The sequence below is a fragment of the Periophthalmus magnuspinnatus genome, chromosome 5 (assembly GCF_009829125.3).
Source record: "Periophthalmus magnuspinnatus isolate fPerMag1 chromosome 5, fPerMag1.2.pri, whole genome shotgun sequence".
Taxonomy (NCBI): domain Eukaryota; kingdom Metazoa; phylum Chordata; class Actinopteri; order Gobiiformes; family Gobiidae; genus Periophthalmus; species Periophthalmus magnuspinnatus.
In genome coordinates, this window is record NC_047130.1 from 20527982 (window position 1) to 20544570 (window position 16589).

General features: G+C 35.9%; 1 protein-coding gene across 2 annotated transcripts in view; it reads right to left on the reverse strand.

The window, feature by feature from the left end:
• The window catches only part of arhgef25b (Rho guanine nucleotide exchange factor (GEF) 25b), a 29290-nt gene extending 15469 nt beyond the window's left edge, over window positions 1–13821 (reverse strand). The window contains exons 1-4 of one of the 2 annotated variants that reach the window (XM_055221983.1): window positions 13546–13821; window positions 11160–11265; window positions 798–1066; window positions 447–551 (exon numbers count right to left, since the gene is read on the reverse strand). In XM_055221983.1, coding sequence (XP_055077958.1) covers window positions 447–551; window positions 798–1066; window positions 11160–11265; window positions 13546–13641 — 576 coding nt within the window. In that variant the 5' untranslated portion in view covers window positions 13642–13821. Of the gene's footprint in view, window positions 1–446; window positions 552–797; window positions 1067–6798; window positions 7125–11159; window positions 11266–13545 lie in introns of those variants that run through there. The other variant, XM_033967248.2, reaches the window with a different exon arrangement.
• Window positions 13822–16589: the final 2768 nt, after the last annotated feature.

Consider the following 16589-nt stretch of genomic DNA (forward strand, 5'->3'; position numbering starts at 1 on the left):
GTGATATCACTTTAGTACTACAATTAAACCACTACTACTATTTGATAATCTTGAAATCTTGCAAAATGGAACTATTTAATCAGAAAATTGCCCCACAACTTATAGAAAACCTCCAGAGCAATCTTAACTAAAGGTTTAATGTGATATTTCTGCTTGTTTTTTGTTGAAACAAATAAAGAGTTTAATACAAAAACAGACATCTCCATTCTGATTTTGGTTTTGTTACCATCTTTTAGACATATTAGCAATTATGTAAAGTGGATTTTATCAAGAAGCAATGGGATTATATTTTAACATCAGTAAAATACATTTGGCTTTTGGAAATATTACTATACTAACTGCAAGCCTCTGATGACTTCAAATGGCACTTGTCTGTTTTTGCAATGAGCTATTCAAATAATTTCCCAGATAAAATCCAAACAGAAAAAAGTAAAAAGTGAGATTACTGGGCTGTCTGGGGCTGTTCCCTGCAGAAGGTCACTGAAGTAGTTTGGAGCTGATGTTTGTGTGGGAGAAGGAGAGACGGGACTCGATGAACCGTCTTTAAACATCTGAGAAAAACAAGAAACAAGAAGATCACATAAGTGTTTCAAGGTTTGTTTTGTCTTGCAATAACCATAGAACAGATAGAATAAAATAGATACAAGTGTTTAATGTCATTCCAGGAAAAGCAATAACAACTCCAAGGAGACAAGTAGGTGGCTTCTTTTATTTGAGCCTATTTTTGGCTAAAAAGTTACGCGTTGTGGCTTTAAAGTTTACAGTACAGGACATTGGCTCTATACTGGCTTCCTCACCGTATCTGTTGATGGGATGATGACTGTGTGGTTGTGTTTTTGGGTCGGTGTCTGCCCCTCTTCTTTCGGGCTCGTCTGTTTGACCAGGCTCCCGGGACGCCCCTCCACACTGAGCTTCCGGATGGGGTTAGACAGCCACTTTTTGAGGCTGTTGACGGGGCTGCGTGCGCCCCCAGACAGTGACTGAGAGCAGGGACTGGAACCCCCCGAGGTCTGCTGAGGAGCGGAGGGGGTCATACTGCCATCACTGCCCGCAACAGAGTACGATTCTGCAAGAAAGATACTGACCATGAGTGAAAAGAACTAGAGATTAACTAATATGTTCTTTTTCATGGCTGATGCTTATACTGATTGTTCAGAATCTAGAGTAACCCATTAGCTCTGCCAATAATTCTGGCCCAATATATAGGGCTTTTGATTATTTCCCCCAAATTCTGCAATTCACCCACAGTCATTTTTACCATAAATCTATAAGAGAGTGGGTAGAAATTTTAGTATTGTGTATTGTTTTTCCGTCGTCCAAGATACAGTGCAAGAAATATTAAAAGCCACACTAGTCTCTAACAAATCCTTCAGTCTCACAGAAGGCCATAGGTAACTTTGTGTTTTCCATTTACATGTCTACTGTTTTATTTCACATGTCTATTATTTGATCACCATTACCTGTACTCAAATGCTAATGCAAAGGTGTTACTTCTCTGAGCTAAGAAGGCCAAATGTCCAGCCAGACTGATCAAAATGTAAATTGTACTTGGGGAAGGGCTTGGACCTCAGACAGTATTTAAGTGTTCTTAACCCATTGCTCTTGGCACAGTGCAGCAGAAACTCTGTCAGTAGTGGAACTGTTTGTATGTACCAGACTTAGAGAGACTTATCCATGCATTTGTCCCAGGTAGGTTAGACTACTGTACCGGCCTGCTCACTCAACAAGCGTTAAGACAGCAGTACATACAGAACGCTGCTGCTCAGGTCCTGACAAGAACTAGAAAATACGAGCACATGTGTCCTGTGCTCAGGTCTCTGCACTGGCTCCTGTGGCTCAGAGAAAAGACTTTAAACCTTTTACATATGACTGAAAGGGTTTTATTCAGCACTTTTCTCCTTTAATGTTAATTTTATGATGATTATTTGTGATTATCTATGTTTTGATTTACTGTATTGTGATTTTATTGACTTTCTTATTTTGTAAAGCACTTTGAATTACCTTGTGTACAAATTGTGCTATACAAATAAACTTGCCTTGCGTTGCTTATGTTTTGGTATTATTTTACAGATAATTTCCACAACAGAGAGCTGAGTAGTTATGTTTTGTGCCATTATCTCTCACTGTAAACCTTTGAAATAAAGCTTTATGTGAATTCTTCAGGCAGCAGATCGGCCAAAACAAAATATCGGTCTGTGCTGGAGATTTTAGGCCAATAGCCAATACGTTACAAAGTGCAAATATCTGCCTGCTATATCGGCCAACCAACATATCTATCAGTCTATCTTTAAACATAACTAGTGCTGTGGGCCGTTGGTCAGTGGTGTCTTACTGAACCAAAATGCGTAGTAGTCGACCAGTCATTTTATTTTGATTATAAGGATTTATATGGGACAACGGCAGAAAGGAGAAGTTAGTGAGTGAGTTAGCTGACGACTTGGCAGATAAAACTCATGATTCATAAGTTTTGACTTTATATAAATACATTGGTTCCAAGTCAAGTACTTTTTATTGTTTTTGAATGAACTACCCCTGCATGTGTAGTCTAGTGAGCGCAGTTTGGGTCAGATACAAAGAGATACATGACAGCTTTGAGAGCTTTTGCCACGCCTCCTTTTTAGTAACTTTGGACCACTGCAAATCGTTTAAAATGAACTACTGTTTTTCACATTTTTAAGAGAGTAAAAATCAGGTACAGCGTCTTTAATGTTTTTTCCAGTTTTGTGTTTGTTGGTTTGTTGCACCTCTGAATATCTGCATTGCGTCTGGCCCAATTCTGCCCCTCTGGGCCACATCTGTATTTTGTTTTTAGGTTCTCCCAAGTGGAAATATTAAAACCCCATTTGAACCGCACAGTTTTAATCAAATCCTATGTTTCGGTCTCTTCTGCTGATGGAAGCAAAGTGGATAATTTCAGAGGTCGTTTTACCCAGAAGTCTGTGGTGTTCTTCTGTCAGCACATTTACATAAGCACAATATTACCAAGCTCAAGATGCTGCTAATATGTAGGTCAGGACTCAGAAAACTGTCTCATGGAGATTAGACAGAGAAGAGGAGAAAGAAAAATTATATAGCGCTTTTACATCAAGGAACCACTTATTCACACACACATTCATGCACCAAGATAATTACAATATGAGTTGGGCAAGTCACCAAATGTTAAGCTAGATTGAGTCTTGAGATTCAGTGATTCAGCTTGGGTCTTTTTAATAGAGAGGTCCACAGCCAATACTCTGTCAGTAAAGGCAATGATTCAAAGCAATGATTGTTTGAAGTTTGAAACACTGCCAAACACAACCAAACACTGTCTTATTGGTGGAGCTGTTTCTGTGTTTCGTCTCTTGGTTTGGTTTTAAACAACAAAAGGACAACAGTCTCCTCTGGTCACAGCCATAATCCTCTGTGCACCTGAAGTTATACACCACAGCTCCATTAAATCAACACAATGATTAGGGCTTATGTAACAGAGCAACCTCTACCCAGCACACACCAAATTCAATTCAGTTACTATTTTTATTTATATAGCACATTTAAAACAACTTCAGCTGACCAAAGTGCTTCACATAAAAGTCAAAAGACAAATTTACCGATAATATACTACACAGGAGAAGACCTTTTGAAGTGTAAAAAATCCTCAAAATGTTGTCTCTAACAGAAAGCTGAAACTCATGAATACTTCAAATGCGTCCACTGTATTTGAGTCATCCATCAGTACCGCAGGAGCAAAGCCTAAGTACCCAACTCCAGAATTTTTTTTATTTTTTATTTATTATCAACCTCTTCTTGGACCAGGGCTGTCTTTGTGTCCTTGGGCAAGACACTTCACCTGCCTTGGCTATGCATGAATGTGGTGTGTGAGTGTTGGTGGTGGTCTGAGGGAAGCACAGATTGGCCCCCTCACTTCTTTGAGTCTGTCCCAGGACAGCTGTGGCAGCTCACCATCAGGTGTAGAGTGAATAAATAATGCAATGTAACGTGTGTATGAGGGTCAAAAAGGCTGCAGTTGTTTAGATAATAGAATATTCTCTATAAGGAACAAAAGATCTTATACCTGTTGTTTAGGCTTTTACAAACATGTTGTGGAATGCATTGGATTCTTGTATTAGTTGATCAGTTCATATTCTCTCAAATGTTAATGCTCCTGGACAGTGGTGGAAGGTAATGAAGTACAAGTAGTAAAGTACTGTACTTAAGTAGAATTTTAGGTATCTGCACTTTACTTAAGTATATTTTACAGTGGATACTTTTTACTTTTATATGACTGCATTTGAGAACAGGTATCTGTACTTTTTACTCCACTACAGTTTTTTATCGGACTGAAAAGTAAAAAGTACTTTTCATATAATTTGAGGGCTTATTTTTACCATGTTTGTGGTAACATCGTGACTAAAGTTTTCGAGTTCAAGCTTCGGCTTTGAGCAAACAAAAATAAATACACAAAATTCATAAGAAAAATTACTAAATTGATTCGTATTGCTACTGTTGACCAAAATATGTATCATTTTTAATCAATATCACTACATTTAACACTTTAACAAATTAACAACACTTGTGTGAAATACTTTTATTATATACTCTTAAAGTAAAGTATTTTTAAACAGGTAGTTAAATACTTTTACTTAAGTAGATTTCTTCATGTAATACTTTTACTTTTATTTGAGTAACCTTTTACCTCTGTAGCTGTTCTTTTACCCAAGTAATAAATTGAGTACTTCACCACCACTGCCCCTGGAGTTGTTTACAATGTGCAGACAGAAACAGAATTATACACTTTAAACATATATTGCAAATGTAATCATCACAATACTCAGAGAATTGTGCAGCCGTAATTAACTTGTAATCTATTTTTATGCATCCTACAGACATCAGTTTCTTCATATATCTTATAACATCCAAAAGCCAATTTAGAAACAACTTTACCTTTAAAATCATTACTACTGTATATACTGCTCATGTGAACGCTCCAATAGCTTGTTTTATTTATAAGCTCATTGGGGAAATCACAGCATCTCGACACAGGGCTGTTTTAATTTTCATATTTCACACGTCTATTTACAGAAGCGATCGTGGGGGAGGAAGAGGAGTAGGAGAGGGGGGGAGGAAGAGGACGAGGAGGAGGAGGATGGGGAGGGAGGGCTTCATAATCGCTCCAAAAGCTACAGGAACAGAGCAGGATTTAAAGGTCAGAGTTACAGATGGAGTGACTGTCCATACTGTAGAGAGCTGATTTTGTTTTTATTCATTTGTATTGTGATTTTAATGGATTTCTTATTCTTTAAAGCATTTTCAAGTAGTTTGCATATGAATTGTGCAAATAATAATAATAATAATAATAATAATAATAATAATAATAATAATAATAATAATAATAATAATAATAATAATAATAATAATAATAATAATAATAATAATAATAAATTAACTAAAAACATTCCTTGCCTTACCTGGGACACAACTAGTGGAGTAACAGAATAATGATGGCCCCAGTAGTCTAAAAACAGTCTGAATTAACCAAAAATAGGCCAAATCACATAAAAGTAACTAGAAAAATAAAACAGAACATACTGTTAAAAGATTCAATTGACAATAAGTGGCATACATATACTCCACAAATAAATATAAAAGAAGCTTACCCTCCCAGTCCAGCAAGTCCTAACCATGAACCTAACTCAAGATCTGGCTCACTGCTCCAGATGGGTTGCCTAGTTGCATTAAACGATGGGTCAAGTGCAGAACACCAGTTTCCACAACATATAATAAAGTATAAGTTATATATATTATATTTTCTAAGTGTGTATGTTTAACGACATGTTCCAGGTACACAATGACAGAGAATTAAAGGTCCTATGTTACACAAAAGTGACTCTTGTGAGCCATGTTATAATGTTACTTCCTCAAAAACATACCTAGAGTTGTGTTTTGTTTCACTAACACGTGTTTGAGTAACTTTTTATTATTAGTCTGTTTACATCTCCAAAGTTGAAAATGCTCAGTTCCACCTTGTGATGTCATGAAGTGGTAGTCTTCGAGTTTTCGAGCCTTTTGTTTAGTAGAGATTGGCAATTCCAGAGCTGAAATTGTCCAAATGATTCTAGTGAAGGTGTATGGAGTTTAAAAACACAGTGGAGCACTTCATGCATTGCCTCATGACATCACAAGGTGGAACAGAGTGTTTTCAGTTTGAGAGAAGAACTCAGCCTAAATGCAGGTTTTTTCCTCATCAAAAAACAGACCTGGAGTTGTGTTTTTGTTTCATTCACATGTCACAACACACAAATCCTCCATATTTAGGCTGAATTCTTCATTCAAACAAAAACATTCTGTTCCCCCTTGTGATGTCATGTGGTAATACAGGAAGCATTCCACTGTGTTTGTAAACTCTATACACCTTCACTAGAATAATTTAGATAATGTCAGATCTGAAATTCCCAAACTTTCCTGAGGTAAAGGTAAAAGGTAGATGTTAACTTAAGAACTAGTGCTTCATTACATCATAAGGTGGAACAGAACATTTTGAGCTTTGGAGATGTAGACAAGAGAAAAAATGCAGGATTACTCAAACATGTGTGAATGAAACAAAACAAAACTCTGGGTATGTTTTTGATGAGTGAAAAACATTATAACATGACCTAAAACTCACAAGAGTCAACTGTGTGTAATATAGGACTTTAATGCCATACTGTGGAACATTCTAGGCAAAGCATTAGCCTCACAATGATACCCTCTACCTGAAAACTTACATAGATCACCTTTAAAAATATTAGCATTAGTATTAGTATTTTGCATTGTAATCCATACCTGCGACTGGTTCAAAACAGCATCCACATTTACCCAGTAGTTTTTGGGAGAGGTGCACACAGCCACAATCTCTCTGCTTTTTCTGACCCTTTTTCATAATGTCCCAAACAAAACAATACTCTCAAATCTATCAAACACTAAAGCCATGGTCCAGTCCAGCAAAAGACTAGTCCAAAAAGTCCTTCTACAAGTCAGTTAATAATCCCAAATAGAAAGAAATGTAAAATTCTAATCCCATTGTTGACAGCTGTATTCCGATTGGATTGGATTTTATATTGGATTTTGTCATTGATGTCCCATAGAGCAGAATAAACGGGAGGATGTGGCTCTGTAGTGGGGCAGAGGAGATTAACATGAAGCTGGAGGAGAGAGAGAGAGAGAGAGAGAGAGAGAGAGATGGGCTGAAGGGGGAGGGGCTAAAATAACATGCTACGCTACTGCTAGCATTTTGTTTCCTCTGTGTATGCTCCTGCAGTTGTTTTCTATAGTCTTGAATGGGCAAAGCTTAAAGGGGCAACATGTAGCTTTTCAGTCCACTAGCATGTCTCCATTGTTGGGAATGTTCCGCAGTAAGGCATTAAATGTTTCTATCTAAATGTTTCCCGTGTTTTTAATACATTGATGCCTTGAAAAACATTCTTACTTTGAGCGGGCTCGCCTCTCCACAGATTTGACCTGCTTATCTATATAAAGATAGTGAAGTTTAATGCAAGACAGAAAATAATTATCAGGATACTAGGAATGCATTAGGAAAGTGCCGATGGCACAGATTGACAGTCTCGCTTCTGTCAGTCTACCCCATAGACAGTAGTGGACTAAGTGAGTGTGACGTCACCCACAGCGTTCAGCTCCAGTCAAATGAAGCTCGTTAAAGCTAGAGCAGTTATAGGGGGGAATTTGGAGCCAAGTTCCATATTTGGAATTCCAACCACGAGTATCATAGCAACCAAAGAACCAAGCTGGAGTGAGGCTGTTGAAGGTAACGCCCCTTCCCATCTGAACCGTATGGTTTGGCAGGGAGCTAGCGGGAGTGACCTTGGAGAAAGAAGGCGTCTCATTGGTCTGTTATTAATGTTCATGTCTTGATTTTTAAGGACAAAATAGTCAAATAATAATCTTTGGATTAATAAGGATATTTTAAGACCAAAATGACGAGCCTGACAGTAGAAGTTAGAGAGAGAAAGTGAATTGGAACCAGAATCGATGGAGCGTGCCCATGCTCACTTCCTATTTGGAATGTGGGGTTTAGCAGTTTAGTGATGTCCATTTATATATACAGTCTATGATCTACCTCAGGGCAGCTGTGGCTACAATAGTATCTTACCACCATTTAGTAATAATACAATGTATGAATAAATAATGCATATAAAGTGCTTTGGGTGTCTTGAAAGGTGCTATTTAAATCCAATGCATCATCCTCAAAGTCTGGACAACTGTTTAAAATGAACTACTTCTGTTTTTAACACAGTAAAAATCTGTTACAATGCACTTAAAATAAATAATTACTGCAAAAGATGAGAAGCACTGAGCTAAAAGGTTTAAAAAGCAAATTATTATCATTATATTACTGTTTACTTTGACAGTGAAGCAAAATAAACATCAACATGTGGAAACGCCCAGCTCTCACTCACAGCTCATTTAATCTCAAAGCCAAGATTAGGTATTCATGACAGGATAATGTCCGGCACATCTGTCAGACTGACCACATACTCAACCAACGAGAGACGACACGAGAAGTCCAACAAAGAAACAGCCAAGAGAAGGAAGGCCAAATGTGAAACCACTGGAGAATTAAAGCTGCCTTAATAAAAATAATCATTACTTTAGCCTTAAACATGATATAAACAATTAAGATTAATACAATAACTAAATGCCATATACATATTTGTTCTAACCTTTAAAATGATAAAGAAGCTTAAAGGCACATTATGTAACTTTTCTGGTAGAGGGTCCACCATCTGCTTGTCTCCATGGAGATGTTAAAGCCTTGCCTGGAATGTTCTCAAAGCTTATCAGAAGAAAATGCAATATAGATGTTTTTCATCACTATACATTGTATTATTACAGCAGACCTATTCTACAAAATGGACTTTTCAGACCTTTTAACCACCTTATAGTTGTTTCCTTCTCATTTACCCTGTCAAAGTTGTATGTGGAGAGATTGGTGCATGTTTGAGCACTCTGTAATCACTTATTTTCAAGACGCCATATTGCCAATCAACCCCCATTTTAACCAGTCCACGCCCACTGTGATGTACTTACTTCATTCTCTTATTTTATTTTCTTAATTGATGATAGGTGCAGGATTTGGCAGCATTAAGTGGTCATTTTGGCACAAATTAAAAAAAAAATCCGCTACTGGCTAATGAGATCAGCAGCTATCCATAGGAGGTGCTGACAGCTACGGCTCTTTGTTGTGATGACGTTTATGACGACATCAGCTCCCATTGGGCACCACAGTTTTCTAACGTGGAAATCAGTGGACTTGTTTCTTTTATTGTTGTTTTAGATGAATATTGCGATTTCAAATGTGCAAATTATAACATAAGGATCGACGGGTGTCACAGATTATAAATATATAGCACACACAAGCACAATATGTGTTCTTTAACTCCAACACCACATTAATGCTAAGGTTAAGTGGATGGTGTTTTGATCAAGGACAGACCACAGACTGTGCTGAATAGAGCACAGATCAAACTCCCACCTGCTCTATCACATAAGAAATTTGATGCCTTTTAGTAAGTGCACCAAATATTAAAATTATAGATAAAATGAAAGTAGTATAAATGAAAGTATACAACTCACCCACAACTATAAAAAAAAACAACAAAAAAAACTTTAGTAACCTAAGTACTCAGTGATATTCTTCCTGGAAGAAATGCTATTTCAATCCAGTGGGACAGATTACAGTATTTAAAATATCAAGCGTTAATCTTTTAAAACACAGAAATGATGATCCCAGTGGAAATCCAAGCATCTCAACCCACAATGTAGGATTATTAAAACTGTTTACTTCTAGCAAGAATCTAAAGCATTCTATACAAGAACCGGACATGAATTTAACCAGGACTAAAGTGCATTTGACAGGTTTACATGTTTTTCTAATTATTACTTGGTTTGGGATATTTGTCATGGCTTTAATCTGTCAAGGGGCAGTTTATGAAAAGAAAAATTGAAAATACAGGAATACAGTCCTAAATGGAATACCTCTATCTATACCATCAACTCGGAAAATCCCATTAAAAATGCTGGGAACATTTTCGCGGAAGAAAGGATTTTTTTCTGGGAGTTTAAACCTTCATTTAACAAAATAAAGATGTTAATTTATTTTTATCAGTTTAATCATAACTATTGAGCAATTAGACAGGTTTTGTCTCTTGTTAACATTATGCTTGCTAGGTAATAGTTATCGAATCCCTGCCATGACCAACTTGAAAGTAAAATAAATTAATCAAAGAAAAAAAATAGAAAAAACTGGGCAAGACTCTGAGTTAAATCTTAAATATAATGATGCTAACTATGTTTTAATAAAATTAGTAGCCAAACCTGCACTTTAACCAAGATGTAACCAGGTCTACATCAAGAGTAAACTTGACTGACCAGGACCCTGAACCTGGACAAGCGTGAACACAGCCTAAATCAGGACTAAACCAAGGCCAGATCAAGAAGGACAACAACAGGTTTGACCCAAGATAACACAAAGGATAACACACGTCTAGACTGAACCAGGACTAAACCAAAACACAGAACAGTCAAGATCAAAACCCAAAACCAAGAACCAGACCAGGACTGAAACAGATCTAAACCAGAACTAGGCTTTTTTTAATGCAATCAAATACATAAATATAAATGTGCTATAAATCAGATTAAAACTACAACAAAATTAAGATTAAAGCAGATATAAACCACATTAAGTAATAAAGTAGTACAAGATCAGGACTGAACCTATTTGCAGTTATGATGAGTCTTGTTGATGCCAAACTAGACCAGGTCTTAACTAGTCAAGGATTTCAGCTTGTTGATATATTTTGTTCTAAATTGTTAATTGATACGGCAACAGTCCTACTTTTTCATCAATCTGAAACCAATGGATAAGTAAATTGCTGCAAACCATGAGCCGGTGTTAAACCAGGACTAAACCACCTCTGCTCCAAAGCTACGGAGGAAATAAACCCAGAATGAACTGGTGCTAAACAAAGGCTAGGTACGATCTAAACAGGACTATGCCAGGACTAACTTTGATCTATTCCGACACAAAAAACACTAGGTAAACTAGGACTAAACCAGGTTTAGACTAGTTAGCGCCTCAAGTGTCCCCTCTCATTACATCTCATTACATTTAGTGGCATCATAAATACCAAATGTGTTGCTTCTCCAAATGGTCGTGATGGACTTTCTCCGAAACTTTAGTTCCATACTCATATCCTGCTCATCAGACAGCAACTTATCTGTAAAATCAGAGACCTTAAAACAAAAATACAAAAAGTAGGTTAGAAAAGCAAAGAAAGTGAATTGCATAATGTTTACATGTTCAAGCTGGCCGGTTATCTCCAGATCCATCACAGCAGCAGCAGGAGCAGAGGCAGCTTGAGGGGGTTTAAAATTTGCAACAACCTGTGAACTTTGACCTTTAAACTTCACATCAAAATACAGACAGGTAAGGGGTTCTAATCTCCAAAACAGAAAGAGAAGAATGGTTCCCAAATGGGGGTTAGGGCACAAAACTAGGTCATGGAGAAGTTGAGTGTAGTTTTAATGTGAGCGGTGTAGACAGGTTCATATATAAGGCAGTATTCAGACAATTAAAAGTATTGAGATAATTTTCAAAGATATTTAGTGCTGTATAACAAATGTAATGTAATGAAAAAAGGTAGGTTGAGGATGGAGTTGTTTTGATGCAACTCAAGATCATTCTAAAGCTATTCAGGAAAGGTTCATTTCTGTCCTGACTTGTGGCTCGATACTAGTTTTAGTATTGATTAGTATCTGATTTTTGATAACCCTAGTAGAGCAATGGTTCAAGAAATGATTAAAGCAAGAGTAGAAAAGTATTGCTAACTGATTGTAAACATAAAGCGTTTGCCACTAGATTTAGCCAAAATGAAAAGAGTAGCCAAAACTTTTACTTAAGCCAAGAGTACTGCTACACTGTAAAATACATTAACAGTCAAAAGTTTGGACACACCCTCTCATACAATGTTTTATTGTTTTGTAGTAAAAAAAAAAAAAAAAAAGGAAAAAAAAGGAATTTACCTTTTTTCCATTGCTACATAATTCCATATAACTTACTTCATATATTTGATGTCTTCTCTGTGTATATAAAATGTAGACAGTAGTAAAAATAAAAGGAAAAAAGTTAATGAGAGGGTGTGTCCAAACTTTTGACTGGTAGTGTTGTGTATGGTGGCTGAAAACTACTAGTACAATTTTACTGAAGATGCTCAAGTAAATATATAGAGTATAAAAGCTCTACAAAGACACCAGCAAAGGGCGCAATAATCAACCTGCTAGCACACTGAGGAGGGGAGCAGTGTAAACCAAGCTAAAAACAATAGCTGCTAGCATTAAGGTATGTTTTTAGACTTGAACAAATGTTTTTTACAAAGCAAAACAATTGGCAATTAGTTTATTTAATAGGAACATCTCAGGTAAGTAGGTGAGTAAACATTTAGTTCTGTGGCTATTTTTGCTCCTACCTCCTTTTTATCTTATCTGAGGAATTTGTCCGGAGAAGAGACTCAAGAATTTGTGACCACTAAAATGCTCTATATTGCTTCTTAGTCATAATCTATGTTATAATGTTTCCTCATCAAAAACAGACCTGGAGTTGTGTTTTGTTTCATTCACACATGTTTAACACACAAACCTGCATATTTAGACTGACTTCTTCTCTCAAACAGAAAACACTCTGTTCCACACTGTGATGTCATGTGGTAATACAGGAAGTGCTCCACTGTGTTTTTAAACTCTATGTATCTTCACTAGAATCATTTGATTAATTTCAGCCCAAGATTTGCCAATCACTACTGAACTAAAGATAAAAGATAGCTGTTAACTTCAAAACTACTGCTTCATAACATCACAAGGTGGACCAAAGCATTCTAAGTTTTGGAGATGTAGATAGACTAATAATAAAGCGTTACTCAAACATGTGTGAATTAAACAAAACACAACTCCAGGTATGTTTTTGAATTCACTTTTGCATAATATAGGACCTTTAATATTACCTGTAACTCAAATGACATTGTAGACAAATGTAAATAGTGGAAAACGTATAATGTGGAAAATCAGGACTGAAACCTAATTGCTTATAATGAAAACCCTCAAAACCACCTCTACCATTTGAAATTGAAAAAAAACTTGAAAAAAAAAAAAATCTAATATTAAATATTAAAATAAGTTAATTACGGCGATATAATTCTACATTTACAACAAATTATATAATGCTCACATTGCTTTATGTTACTGATTACTAACCAGGCAAAACCAAATGTACACAATATAAGCTAAAAAAAAACTGGTCCACTTTTTTCCCATTAGCAGTTTATACAGCATCAGTTAGTCCATTAGAAGAAAAGACAATTGTGAAACCAGCCAGACACACATTTAAACCAAGATCTAGACACAAGAACTTAATTAAAATGAGTTAAAACTACTCAAATTAGTATACTTACTCAATCAAATTAACTAATGTACACATACTTTTTAGCAGTAAATAAATAAAAATGCATTTCGTTCACATACCTCCTGTGCTCCCGATGATCCCAAACTTCTCACTTTTTCCGTCATAAATCCCATAAACTGCTCTGTTCTTCCCTGTACTTTGCCCAGACTTTTCATCTCCACAAAACACCACCTCCTTCTACCTACACTTTAAACTCTGTAAGTCCAGTCCGATGTGGTCACCCACATTCCTGTTTCGAACTGAAGGAATGCTCTCCCCCGATCAATCAATCGACTCTCAAAGATAAAAGGAGAGTCTATTACCACCTACGAAACCAGAACAAAGTGAGCTCCGGTGGGCAGTGTCTGAGGGGTCCTGGTTTGACTGCAGACAGATGATACACTGCAAAAAATACTAAAAAAACATATTGCCTTTTACATTGATGTTCACTTTTTAGAATGTTCTCTTATGTTTTGCTTTGTTTGTGTGCGTAAAACTTTCAGATTTGTGTGTATAAAGTGTGCTATAAATAAAATCTATTATTATTGTTGTTGTTATTAAAATGTGTTCACTTCAGTTTACAATGTCCTTTGCTTGACTCTTGATGTTTCATGTTATTTGTATATTTGAGGGGTGTTTTTTTTTGGTTGACTTTTATGTGAAGCACTTTGGTCATTTGAAGTTGTTTTAAATGTGCTGTATAAATAAACTTGAACTGAACTGAATTGAGCTGACTCGCCATAGTAACCTTTATTGATAATCTACTTAAATGTGTCCATTCAACATGAGATATTAAATTTATGAAAGATGATACACTGCAAAAAATGAGTTGCAGTGACTTGAGTTCATGTTTTATCCTGATTCACCATATTCATTTTATCTTGACTGTGAAATGAGAAGTTAAGCAAAGAGTAAGTTCATTATAATGATATGATTATTTTTACATAGCAACAAAAAAAGTTGCATAAAAATTGTACAAATAGTAAACTCTATTGATAACTATAATAATAAAATAATAAAAAGAATATATTAATAATTCAAGTATTTATAAATTATCCAGAATTTTACTTATAATACACTTAAAATGACTTCAGTTCATATCACTAATGGACTTTATATTCTTTTAAATTATTTTGTTTTTCTCTGTGTCTTTTAAGCTAAATTAAACGACTGAAAGAAGAGGAATGCACCAATTAAAAAGCTAACTTAATGTGTCAAACCTATCTTGAAATGAGAATAAATATATTACAGCAAAAGAAATTATCTATGACAAGTAAAATTAACTGTAACTGATACCTTCTGTACTTTTTCTGAAATCTGTTCAGTTGTCCTGGTTTGGATCGTGGGGGCATTTCGGTGCAGAGAGAGGGGTAAAGGAGGACAGAAGGGGAGAGGGAGGTAACACAGGGGGGGGAGAGAGGGGTAATAGAGGAGGGGAGGGGGTAACTGTGTCCAGACAGGTCCAGCCTCATCCACACTGTCCCGCAGGGGAATTTCAGCTGGAACCATTACTCATACTGTGGGGAAAAAAGACAAAGATGTTTAGTTGTGACGACTCATAATAACTAACCAGTTATTAAGCTGTATTAGACATGTAATTAACTTTATCTTAGATTTGGAGTTGTAACTCCAAAGACTGTAACTCAATGTAAAAGTATTTGTTAAAAATATATATTTCAACAATAAAAAGTAAAAGTATTTCACACAGATTTTGAGGTTTTATAAAGCTTAACATGTAGTGATTTTGATAAAGATTTGTGCTGAATTTTCTTAAACAGAAACAACTGAAGTGACTTAACTGTTTTACTTGGATATTTTTGTTTACTCCGACTATGAACATGTTAAAAATAAACCCGTCGGCCTTTTCAGCAGGTCTCACACAATAATAAAAAATACTTCAGTCCACTTGTAGACATGTACATGTAGTGAAGTAGAAAGTACAGATACCTGCTCTGAAATGTTGTGAAGTAAAAAATATCCATTTTAAAATTTACTTAAGTACAATACTTTACTACTTCTATTTTGTTATGTTCCAACACTGTACATTTTACCAGATAAAGTTTATTTACACTTCTCTTCACCTGCTTGTCTCACGGAGAAATACAGCTGTGCCTGGAACGTTACACACTCTGGCATTAATCTTATCTATCTTGCATTTATTCAGTTACAAGTCTTGCTAAAAAATATCTTGAAAAACCTGCATTGATATGGTAAGTGGGGTCGCCTTTCCATAGACCTGTATCTTGACTTGGTCACACTGCCTGCTTGTCTCTGTGGAGATAGATAGCTTTAAGACAGCAATGTAACATTCCAGCTCTAGTTCTCATTAGTTATTTATTTGAAAAAAACATACTGGAACTTAAGATCCATTTACAAATACAGTCTATGGTTGAACCGAAGAAAACAGTCGCTTAAAATCTAAAGATCCAACATCTCCCTCTGGTGGTCAACAAGAGAACTACAGAGCCATGACTTTCAGCTTCACGTGGCGAAACATAGGGTAGGATTAAATGGCTTGGTTTATGTCTGTTATTAGTGAGTAAATATGTTTTCTTTTCTATGATCAGCTTACAGGCAAAATTTTATAAAAATACACCTGGATTTTTGACACTTTGTACACTGGTATTAGGCTGTATTTAGTGAGATTTAGAAATAAAATAGTTTAAAGGTGCACTATGTTACTTTTCTAGTGGAGGGTCAACCACTTGCTTGTCTGTTTGCCTAGAATGTCCGTTAGTATGGCATTAAATGTATCCATTGTGCATTATTCGTTTAGGGTGCTGTCATTGCTCAACATATACAATGAAAAACATGCACTGCCTCTGCACAGATCTGACCTGTAACTTGGTCTGTTGGTGTCACCTGCTGGAGATAAATTAATTTAATGCCATATTGTGGAACATTTCAGGCAAAGAAGAACCATCTCCTTAGAGACCAGCAGGTGATGGAACCTCCACCTAATAAGTTATATAGTACCTTTTCAGTTTTAGTAATTTTTTTATTCTGTGCTGCTCTGCTTTGCACACATTTTATCTGATACATTATCATTTTATACTGGACAGATAAACTAATGACAATGGTCCTATATTACTTAAAAAATTCAAAAACATATATAGAGTTGTGT